Here is a 12,255-nt window from a genome sequence, read left to right on the forward strand (position 1 = left end):
TATAATTTTTCTAAAGATTTACTTTTATTTCAAAGGCAGATATTTTATAGACAGAGAAGGAGAGACAGAGAGAAGGAATGTTTTTCTGGGGTGGGGATGGAAAGGGTAAAAAAAAAGCTTTCCACCTGCTGGTTCACTCCCCAAATGGCCATAACCATAAAACCCAGAGCCGAGCCAATCTGAAGCCAGAAACTTCTTCCACGTTTCCTACACGGGCATAGGGGCCCAAGTACTTAAACTGTCCTCTACTGCTTTCCCAAGCCATGGGCAAGCAGCTTGATTGGAAGTGGAGCAGTTGGACAATAACCAACCCCTACATGAGATGCTGGTGCTGCGTTAGTTTGATAAGCCACTATGTCAGCCCCGATATGATTTTTAAAATTTACATAACTATTACAGAAAAGACAAAGATAATAACTAAGACTGACAGGCTTTAAAACTCAAGGTCTTTATAATATTTCAGGTAACCTGGTTAAAACAACTGATCTTTCCATCCTAACCATGAAACATTACTTGAACAAAATATCACTGTCTAGGAATAGAAGGGAGTATGGAGTCCTCTCCTACAAAAGCATAATTTGAAAAATCCATTCGAGTGGGGCTATACTGTAGCAGGTAAAGATGCTACCTATAACCCGGAATCTGATGTGGGCACTGATGTGAATCCTGCCTGCTCTACATCTGTTCCAGCTCTCAGCTAATGTGCCTAGGAAAGCATCAGAAGACAACCAATACCCTTGTGCTTCTTCACCAACGTTAGAGGACCCAAAAAGCTCCTGACTCCTGGCTGTTGATTAGTCCAGGAGCCAACGTGGCCATTTCAGGAGTGAACCAGTGGATGAAAGACCTCTTTCTCTGTGGCAGTGCCTTTGAAATAAATTACAAATCTTTGGCTTTTTTGTTATTTACTCACTACATACGCAGCCAGTTATAAACTAGTTTTCATAAAATACCAGGCATGGCAGCCTACTGGCTAAAGTCCTCGCCTTGCATATGCTGGGATCCCATCTGGGTACAGATTCTAATCCAGGCGGCCCTGCTTCCCATCCAGCTCCCTGTCTGTGTCCTGGGAAAGCAGCTGAGAGCAATCCAAAAGCCTTGGAATCCTGCACCTGCGTGGGAGATCCGGAAGAAGCTCCTGGCCTTGGATTGGCTTAGCTCCAGCCACTGCAGCCACTCAGGGAGTGAATCAGTGGACGGAAGATCTTCCTATTTGTCTGTAAATGTGACGTATCATTAATCAATCAATTAATTGATTAATCTTAAAAAATATCAGAGAGGGGAATTAGAGAAAAAAATCACTTCAACTAAAGTAAAGAATTTCCATTTTGGACTTAACTCCATAAATGTGATGGAAATAAATAACGGCTTATCTAGCATCTTCCTATCCCTTGCTGGAAACAACTGGTGCTCTCAGTCAACGATCTGTTCCAAGTACTAAGGTTGGCAAATTATGAGTAGAATGTTTGTTTTCTCTAAATGGGATCTTCAAATTAGTTCTTACTCTCAAAGCCTAGTAATCCTTAGCTGGTTTTCAGAGACAGCTAACTCTGCTCAAAGTCTGGTTCCACTGCTATGAGCTCACAGTAAAAACAAAAGCCTCTTTCCAAAGAAATTTGGCAGAAAACCAAGAGAATAAAGAATTTATTGCCACCTTCACTCAGTAAGCAGTTGTACATGTAACAACATGTTGTGTTTTTTTCTATCTCCAGGCACCCAAAACAGAATAATTCAAGGAGACTGATCTGTACTGCAGAACTTGTTTACGCCTGTTGTTTATATAGTGCTCATACTGGACTCACTGGGAGACAAAGAAGATTAACATGTACTAGCAAACCACAGTTAACAGGGTACATAGAAATCACAGATGAAGAGAACATTAAAAGGTATAGGATCAACATCTATTACACAAGCAATGTGCTACTGCCTCCACGTTTTGTATTAAATGAAGTACTCTAAGGCAATTCCGTTAGTGCAAATTGAGCATAAGAAAAAAATAGCTTGTTATCTATAGTCAATAATTTATTTAAAACTTCTCTTATTTGTATAACAAATATTTGTTAACATTCCATTACATATCAATTACTGGAAAACCAAAGGAGGATAACACAAAAATTTGGCATTCCTAAAGCTCATAATGAAATGAAGAAGAAAACAAATATTACAATTATAAACTACAGAAAGAAATAAATATGGTGCTGTGATCTAGAATAAAAGGAGAGTGGCTTTGGTAAGAAAATCAGGAAAATAATTTTTAAAACAACGGTATTTATGATGATACTAGCCTTAAGCAAACTTAAAAAAATTATTTTTATTGGAAATTCAGATTTTACAGAGAGAAGGAGAGAGAAAGAGAAAGATTTTTCGTTTGCTGGTTCACTCCCCAAGAGGTTGCAATGGCCGGAGCAGGGAGCCAGGAGCTAGGAGATTCTTGCTGGACCCTTTAAGCTCACTCTTAAAAGAACGAGAGGAAACCAGCCAGGGGAAGAGTCTGAAGAGCTTTTCAAGCAGTGGGAATAGTAAGCATGGTGGCAAAGAGCTTGGAAATCAAAACAAATGAGAAGCAGGTGAATAAGGGAGAAATGTGAAAAGACAGGTGGGAGAGAAGAGATCAGAAACATATCACTTGAAAGAAACATTTATTATTATTGATTATTTACTTGAAAGGTATAGTAACAGAGCAAGAGAAATAGTGAGATCAAGAGTGAGTGATCAAGCCTGGTGTGGTAGCCTTGTGGCTAAATCTTTGCCTTGCATGAGCCAGGATTCCAAGTGGGATCCTGGTATGAGCTCTAATCCTGGCAGCTCCACTTCCAATCCAGCTCCCTGCTTGTGGCCTGGGAAAGCAGTTGAGGACGGCCCAAGGCTTTGGGACCCTGCACCCACATGGGAGACCCAGATGAGGCTGGAGGGTCCTGGCTCCTGGCTTTGGATCGGCTCAGCTCCGACCGTTACAGTCACTTGGGGCGTGAATCAGTGAATGGAGTATCTTTCTGTCTCTCCTCCTCTCTGTACAGCTGCCTTTCCAATAAAAATCAAAATAAATCTTAAAAGAAAAAAGAGTGAATTATTTTGTACCTGCTAGTTTATTCCCCAAATATCTGTAACAGACAGGGTGGGTGGGCCAGGCTAAATGCGAGAACCCAGAACTCCATCTGGGTCTCTCATGGGGGTGGTAGGTGCTCATAGGTAGGTAGATATCAACTGCTGCCTCCCATGATGCATTAGAAGGAATCTGGGTTAGTAGCGAAGGTTGACCCAGCATTCTGATACAGAAACAGGGGCATTCTAGGCAGTAGCTTAGCTGGCTGCACCATTAACACCCACCTCAAGAGAGAGCTCACTTCTACAAGCCACAGGAAAAGAGTTCATATTTTAGTGTGATGGTAAGCCACTGGAAGCTTTTAAGCATGAACTGTGTTAACTTAGAAAATATTTTCTCTTTTCTGGTTTATACAAAGTAGATTGGATGTAAGTAAGCAGACAGATCTGTTAGAAGACACTCTGGTTCGGATACAGTCTGAATTTTAAAAAAAGATTTATTTTTATCTGAGAGGCAGATTTACACAGAGGGAAGGACAGAGGGAGAGGACAGGAAAGGAGGGAGGAAGAGACAGATCTTTCATCCACTGGCTCACTTTGCAAATGGCTTCAATGGCCAGAGCTGAGCTGATCCAAAGCTAGGAGTCAGGCACTTCATTCAGATCTCTTACAAGGATGCAGGTGACATACTTGGGCCATCCAGTGTTCTTTCAGAGGTCACTGACAGGGAGCTGGATGAGAACTAGAGAAGCCGGAACATGTACTGGCAAGCCATATTGGATCCCAGTGTTACAGACAGAGAATTAGCTTGCAAACCACTATGCTGGCCCCTCATGATGAAATCTGATTCCCAGGCCCAGTGCAGTGGCCTAGCGGCTGGGGTCCTCCTCTTGAATATGCTGATTCTAATCCTGGCAGCCCTGCTTCCCATCCAGCTTCCTGCTTGTGGTCTGGGAAAGCAGTGGAGGACAGCCCAAGGCCTTGGGACCCTGCACCCATGTGGGAGACCTGGAGGAAGTTCCTGGCTCCTGGCTTTGGATTGGCCTAACACCAGCTGTTGAGGTCACTTGGGGAGTGGATCATCGAATGGAAGATCTTTCTCTCTGTCTTTCCTCCTCTCTGTATATCTGACTTTGCATTAATAAACATAAATCTTAAAAGAAAAAAAAGAAAAAAAAAGGAAATCTGATTCCCAAAATAATGGTGTTGAGAATTGTGAGATCAGAGTATACGGGTTCTTTTCCTCAAGGATCTAGTTTATGTCTCTTCAGATTAGATTATGTCTCAAGAAAAAGATTTGAGTATTGTGGGATTGGATTGCTTATCATGAAGGTAGGTCATGATGAATCTGTTTACCCGTGATGTTTAGATGTTTTCTGCACATTCCCATTCTAGGAAATATAATTTATCATGGGCTCTCACCAAGAACAACACATGAGGCAGTGTGCCGCAGAGCTATGAATTCTGTCTGGTCCATCTGATTAACTGAAGAAAGTAGAGAGAGACTTATTTATGTATGTAAAAGGTAGAGTCAAGAAAGACAGAGATATGGAGAAATAGAAAAAGATGTTTCATTTATTGCTTCACTCCAGCAGAATGGCTGAAATGGTGGGGCTGGGTCAGTCAGAAGCCAGAAGCCAAAAACTCTATGGGTCTCTCTTGCAAATAGCAGAGGGCCAAGCACCTGAGCCATCTTCTGCTGCTTTTTCATGCACATGAACAGGTAGCTGGATCAGAAGTGGAGCAGCTGGGACTTGAACCAGTGCCTATATTGGATGCTGGTATTGTATTTGGTTATTGTGCCAAAATCACAGCTCCAGGAACCTCTTTTCATTGTAATTCATCCAGCCTCAGGTATTTACTCAGAGGAAAATAGACTATGGTAGCAGGAGACTAATCCCCTCACCAGGATTATAGTGGTAGGATTTGATTGATGGGGCTGGAATTTGCAAAGAACTGTAACACATTTCTGGGAGGTAAATAATAAAACCTGGAGACAGGTCGGATGAAGGGTTAAAAATGGGAAGAATCTAAGATGATTTTTAGATAATTTCTTGCTAATTGGATACAAACTCAAAAATGGAAAGCTAGAAAGTACTACTCACCTAAATATTAAAGCTTTGACATTATCAGGAAAAATGAATTGCTTGGAAAATCCAAATTCAATTATTCAAGCTAATTTGTAATCATAAAAAACAGCAGGGTTTCTTTAGTAAGAATCAACAAATCAATTCATTCTTTTTGAACATGGAAAACATTTGTAAATGAACTGCTAAATAACTTGATGCTTTGTAAATAGAAAACTTTGGGAATCAAAAGCTACAGATACAGAATTATTTAGTGAAGCTACAGCAAAGAAGATATGTCATTTTTATACTTTATCAAATAATGTACAGAATGCTTCAGAGCAAGTATAAAACTAAATGGTCAAAAAGTTGAACTCCACGGCAGAGATAGGAATAATAACACGAACAAAATGGTATCTCCTTCAAACACACACAAAAAAATGCCATTTCTTCTCCGTAATAAATTATGTGGACTAAGTACTCACCAACATGAATGGGGGCAGGGAATAATCCATATTCATGCTCTCCTGGAGTATACTCTAGTTTCTCTTTCTTGAACTGGATCAATCGGCTCTTTGGACTGTGATTAGAAAAGAAGGGAAAAAAAATCAATAATACTTATTTCAACAGTGAATTAAACCTTCAATACTTTGAGAAAAGGGCATCAAGTATTCTCATATATTTGAGAAATCATACTTCTGTAAATAACCACATTTCAGAAAATGGTTATTTGGTTTTCTTCAAAAGTAATGTAGAAGACCAAATTTCAGACATTATACTGATTACATTATATCAAGTTAAATTACTTTTTTCTTAAGATTTCTTTATTTTTATTGCAAAGTCAGATATACAGAGAGGAGGAGAGACAGAGAGGAAGATCTTCCATCCGATGATTCACTCCCCAAGGGGCCTAACGGCTAGAGCTGAGCCAATCCGAAGCTGAGATCCAGGAGCTCTTCTGGGTTTCCCACGTGGGTGCAGGGTCCCAAGGATTTGGGCTCTACTGCTTTCCCAGGCCACAAGCAGGGAGCTGGACAGGAAGCAGGGCCACTGGGATTAGAACCAGCGACCATATGGGATCCCGGCGCATGCAAGACGAGGACCTTAACCACTATGCTATCTTGCTGGGCCCCTAAATTAGTTTTTTTAAAAAGATTTATTTTATTTATTTATTTTTATTGCAAAGGCAAATACACAGAAAGAGATACAACAAAGTTCCTCCATCCACTAGTTCACACCTCAAGTGGCTGCAATAGCTGGAGCAGAGCTGAGTGAATCTGAAGCCAGGAGCCAGGAGCCTCTTGCATGTCTTCAAAGCGGGTGTAGGGTCCCAAAGCCCTCAGTCGCCCTCAATCGCTTTCCCAAGCCACAAGCAAGAAGCTGGATGGGAAGTAGAGCAGCTGAGATCAGAACCAGTGCCCATAGGGGATCCCACTGGATATGCAAGGTGAAGATTTAGTCACTAGGCCATCATGCCACGCTCATGGGAGACCCAGAAGCAGCTCCTGACTCCTAGATTTGGAACGGCTTAGCTCTGGCCATTGTGTCCACTTGGGGAGTGAATCACAGGACAGAAGATGTTCCTCTCTGTCTCTCCTCCTCGCTGAGTATCTGACTTAAGAAAAAAAAAGTCCTAATGGAAGGCAAAACAAACAAACAAACAAACAAACAAACCCAAAAACACCTCGTACTAGAGTTAAAACATTGTTCTAGTGGAAAACAACGTATTTGTGAAGACTACTGGTGATTTGAAGCTCAGCAATCTAGGTCTATGGCACACATACAATTAAACCAAATATAACAGCTGATTCCAATGAGAATGTATGGAAAATTTTGTGTAAATGGCGGGTACAGTTAAAACAACCACAATAAATGTTAACTACATCAGCACTATTTTGGATACATGTTTAAACACATAAATATGTGTGTGTGAGCACATGCATACTACAAACTTTCAAAACAAAATCTGTAATTTCATTCATTTTGAAATGTCTACCTTTGGTGAATGTGAAAATGATGAATCAAACTAATAATTATTACCACATGCTCTTTAAGCTTTTAAAAAACTTTCAAGCCAATTAATTATATTTTAGGAATTCATATGGTTGACACTGTTTCATAACACATACAAAGAATGTAGGATAAATGGTTAGTGTAGTTACTCCTGATTCCAGCTTCCTTCTAATGTGAATGCTGGGAGGCAACAGTGGTGGTTCAAGTAAGCAAGTTGCTGGGACTTGTGTGGGAGATGTGGACTGAGTTTACACCCAATGCATTCCGGCATCCCACGCATTCTGGCATGTTGTGAGTACCTGGGGAGTGAACCAGTGCATGGGCAATCGCTCACTCCCTGTTTCTCAAATTAACTAATTAACTAAAAAAGGAAAAGAAAAAAGATGCTGACAGGAACTATAGGACATGTAAGTTAAAGTATGATCTTCATAGAAAAAGGTTCTATTTTTATGGAACAATATGCACAAATATCGTTGATCATATTAGAATGCAATAAAATCTATCATACTAATTTCTATAAGGGCTTACTCCACACATTAAAAAGAAAAAGTAGACAAAAACTAATTGCAACTTGGGGAGAAATTTTTAAAAATTTATCTTTAAAAGAGAAAGGCAAATCAGCAAGAGGAGATCACCTTATTAGTTTCTTAGGATGTTTTCTTTTTCTTCTCTATTTTTATTTGGCTTTTCTCTCTTTTTCTAGTCTGTCTAAAAGTTTGTTTTGCTTGTCTTCTTAAAAAATAGCTCTTTATTGTTGCAATTTGTAGTTTTATAGTTTCAACGTCACTCCTTTTTGCTGTTATTTTTGCCATTTCTAGCTACCTGTTCATTTTTTAATAAGTCCTTGAGATGCATTATTAGATTATTTGAGATACTGAATTTTGTAAGCACTGGATGTTAAAATGTCCCTCTCAATACTGTTTTTGCTGCACCTGGTGGGTTTTGATATATCTGTTTTTATTTTCATTTCTTCAGACCTTTTTTTTTCCTTGTTAATCTTCAGTGACACATAAGTCATAGAGTAGCACTGTTTTCAAGAAAGTTTTGGATTTTCATTTCATGGCGACACATCAGTCATTCAGTAGCATGTTATCTAACATCATATTGTTGAATATTTTCTATTTTTCTTCCTGTTGTTGATTTTGTTTTATGCTTTTTCATTTAAGGGGATATAATAGTAACTGTGTAGTAGAGACTATCATATCCAGATATGAAGATACAATGCAGTATGCACTTTTACTTTCAAACCAAAGATGAACTCCAAGGAAACTCCCAAGGCAACACACACATGCACCAAACCATGTAGGATGGACAAAGTATGGGAAATGAAGAGATAAGCTGGTTTGCTAAAGAAAAGAATATTTAAATATAATGACAATAGTTAAGACCAGAGGGGCCAGCATCATGTGGACGGTTTGCACTGGTTAGAGGAGTCTTGACTGCTCCACTTTTGAGCAAATTCCCTGCTAATGTGAATGGAAAGGCAAGTACTTGGGACACTTTACCCTTTGAGACCTAGAAAAATCTCCTGGCTTAAGACTGGCCCATCTCTGGCCACTGTGGATGCTTGGGGGAGAACCAGCAGATGGACGACCACTCCACTTTTCTTTAACTGTAACTTTCAAATGAATCTTTAAACAACAACAAAAATCAGTTAAGACTAGAAAAATGGGCCCTACTAGGTCAGGGTGGACATTAAGTATTTTACAAAGAATCTAGGAGGCTATTCATTGGAAATAACTACGTCTCAATGGAATGTGAGTAGGGCAGAACAATCCTGAGGGAGGAGCTATGAGAAGTCTTAGAGGAGTTTATTAAACTGACATTATTTTAAGTGCTATAGTTCATACAATTAGCAGTGCAAGTTTGTTTACACCAGCATCATCACAAATTGGTGATGAGTTGCTCTATGTTGTTTGATGACTAATGACATCACTAGGCAAAGAAAATGGAATTTTTTCAGTCCATTATAACCTTAAGACGTGTCATTCTTTCATTTTATCAAAAGCCCACACCAAATGCACTTTATTATTATTATTATTTCATTTTATGACACAGTTTCATAGGCTCTGGGATTCCCTGAACCCTGCGCCCCCATATTGAATTCCTCCATATTGCTACAGTAGTACAGATCATAACTAGTCATGATTCCTCCATTGCGGGCATGGATCATGCAGAGTCCAGCATCTTATTGTCCAGATAAATCCAACTGTTTCACTGGGGAACCATCCCTGGTCTGAAAGTAGGGCTGGCAGAAAGAATATCATCCCCTCCAATGAAAAGCCACTAAACAACTTCAACAATAGAAAGAAACATGGAAATTTACAACATGATGAAGTTAATTGATATGATATTGAGTGACCGAAATGTTAGAAAATGCAAGTTCCTAACCACATCCTGCAACTACTTCATTGACATCTCAATTTAGTTTCTACACAACCGGCTGCTATAAACCTTAAAATGGTTATAGGGTACTGTTCAGTTTTCTTGTGTCTTCTATGTACTTCTATATACTAGTATATAACTGTCTAAAAATTAATTTAAAAAACCTCAGTTCCATTTTCCGATTAATAGCATCAAAAGAAAAAACTTTAGAAATTAATTTATCAAGAGTTACACACTAAAAACTATAAAAACGGTTAAAGAAAATTTGGAATCTTTATTAAGATTAAGATAACTATCCATCCCTGATTCAGTCTGATAACTGGGAATGGCTCGGCACCTGCCTTCCCCCATACAGGAGAAAAGGGAAGAAAAGGAAAACTGGAAGTATTTGTCCCACTCACCTTTCCCAATGCCTCGACCCTTGCACTCCAATGTGTGGTCCTTATGGATGTCTATCCTTATCAAGTATGTAAACATAATAAAAAAGAATTTATTCTAAAAAGAAATTTAAGATCAAAATGGAACTAAACAGTATCTTATTAGGTCAGATCAATTTTAGATGATTATAAAATTCACATGGAACTGTTATTACCCACTTTCCTGTAGCACATGACCCTTTCTACCCGAATCAACTAAGTAAGATTATTTAAAAAAATAAATTAATTTTAAAAATTCACATGCAAATTACAAGGAATGCAGGGCTAGCAAAAATCTTAACACAGGGCCCCAGCAAGAAAGCATAGTGGTTAAAGTCCTCGCCTTGCACACACCAGGATCCCATATGGGTGCTGGTTCTAATCCCAGTGGCCCTGATTCCCATTCAGCTCCCTGCTTGTGGCCTGAGAAGGCAGTCGAGGATGTCCCAAATCCTTGGGACCCTGCACCCACCTGGGAGACCCAGAAGAGCTCCTGGCTCCCAGCTTCAGATTGGCTCAGCTCTAGCCGTTGCGGCCCCTTGGGGAGTGAACCATCAGACGGAAGATTGTCCTCTCTTTCTCTCCTCCTCTCTGTATATCTGACTTTGCAATAAAAATAAATAAATCTTTTAAAAAAAATTTTAAACACAAAGAAATAAAATCGGAAAAATCTTATTTCCTAATTTCCAATTTTATTACAAACTGACTACCATATTTATCATCTTAAAGTTTTCTTATTTCTTTTTAAAGATTTATTTTTATTGGAAACGTAGATATTCAGAGAGAAGGAGAGACAGAGAGGAAGATTTTCTGTCCAATGATTCACTCCCTAAGTGGCTGCAATGGCTGAAGCTACACCAATCTGAAGCCAGGTGATTGGAGCCTCTTCTGGGTCTCCCACATGGGTGCAGGGTCCCAAGGCTTTGGGCTGTCCTCAACTGCTTTCCCAGGCCCCAAGCAGGGAGCTGGATGGGAAGCGGGGCCACCGGGTTTAGAACCAGAGCCCATTTGGGATCTTGGTGTTTTTAATGCGAGGACTTCAGCTGCTAGTCCATCGTGCTACGGCCAGTTTTTTTTGGTTTTGTTTTATTGTTATTGTTTGTTTTAGTTATTTTTCTTGTAAAGCCAGATTAGATTTATGGAGAGAAGGAGAGACAGAGAAATATCCTCTACCTGTTGGTTCGCTCCGAAAAGAATGCAAGAGCCAGAGCTAAGCTGATCCAAAGCCAGGAGGCAGGAGAGTCTTCCGTGTCTCCCACATGGGGGTCTAGGTCCCAAGGCTTTGGGCCATCCTCGACTGCTTTCCCAGGCCACAAGCAGGGAGCTGGATAGGAAGTGGAGCTGCCAGGATCAGAACCGGCACCCACATGGGATCCCGGCGTATTCAAGGCAAGGACTTTAGCCGCTAGGCCACGCCGCCGGGCCCTGATTTATTACTTGTATTTTATACATATTGACCCTGTCCAATGTTTTGTTAGTAGTAAGATGTTGTTGCTGTTACAACATTGTGTTTAGGGCACAACACAATGGCTCAGTGGCTAAATCTTTACCTTACAAGCACCAGGATCCCATATGGGTGTCGTTTCATTTCCCAGCTGCTCCATATCCCATCCAGCTCCCTGCTTGTGGCCTGGGAAAGCAGTCGAGGACGGCCCAAGGCTTTGGGACCCTGCACCCACGTGGGAGACCTGGAAGAGGTTCCTGGTTCCCGGCTTCGGATTGGCGCAGCACCAGCCGTTGCGGCTCATTTGGGGAGTGAATCATTGGACGGAAGATCTTCCTTGCTGTCTCTCCTCCTCTCTGTATATCTGACTTTGCAATAAAAATAAATAAATCTTAAAAAAAAAACAAGTAACAAATCAATAAAATCTTTTTCAAATTTTTCATAGAAAAAAGGAAAAGTTTCCCAACATACAAAGGACTATTAAAAATCTAAAGAAAAAGGAGCAAGTGCCTGACAGAAAAGTAGAGAAACAAATACGAACAGATGGTTCACTGAAAGATGATTAAATGGTCTTCATCCGTGTGAAAGATGCTCAGCAGTTTTATTTATGAGAAAAATATAAGTTAATACTCCCTGGAGAGACCATCTCTATCCGTGTGACTGGTAAATATTTAAGAGTTTGACAACATAATCCTCACTGTGGAAAAACAGGCATGCTTATCTATCTCTAAATACAGCTCCCATGAAAGCAGAATTTTGCAACTGTTAAATTACATACAGAAGCTCTTTGACTTATGAAGGGGATGTCCCCAAGATCCACTGCAAGCTCAGAATATTTCAAGTTGAAGGCGCATTTAATTCACTTAACCGATCAAATGTTAAAATTTAG

At 40.0% G+C, this 12,255-nt stretch overlaps 1 protein-coding gene across 4 annotated transcripts in view; it reads right to left on the reverse strand.

Moving 5' to 3' along the window:
- The window catches only part of ASH1L (ASH1 like histone lysine methyltransferase), a 213,223-nt gene that overhangs the window by 72,642 nt on the left and 128,326 nt on the right, over positions 1–12,255 (reverse strand). For all 4 annotated transcript variants that reach the window (XM_004589010.3, XM_058660398.1, XM_058660396.1 and 1 more), the window contains one exon: positions 5,594–5,688. In XM_004589010.3, coding sequence (XP_004589067.2) covers positions 5,594–5,688 — 95 coding nt within the window. The remainder of the gene's footprint in view (positions 1–5,593; positions 5,689–12,255) is intronic.

Source organism: Ochotona princeps, chromosome 2 (assembly GCF_030435755.1).
Source record: "Ochotona princeps isolate mOchPri1 chromosome 2, mOchPri1.hap1, whole genome shotgun sequence".
Taxonomy (NCBI): Eukaryota; Metazoa; Chordata; class Mammalia; order Lagomorpha; family Ochotonidae; genus Ochotona; species Ochotona princeps.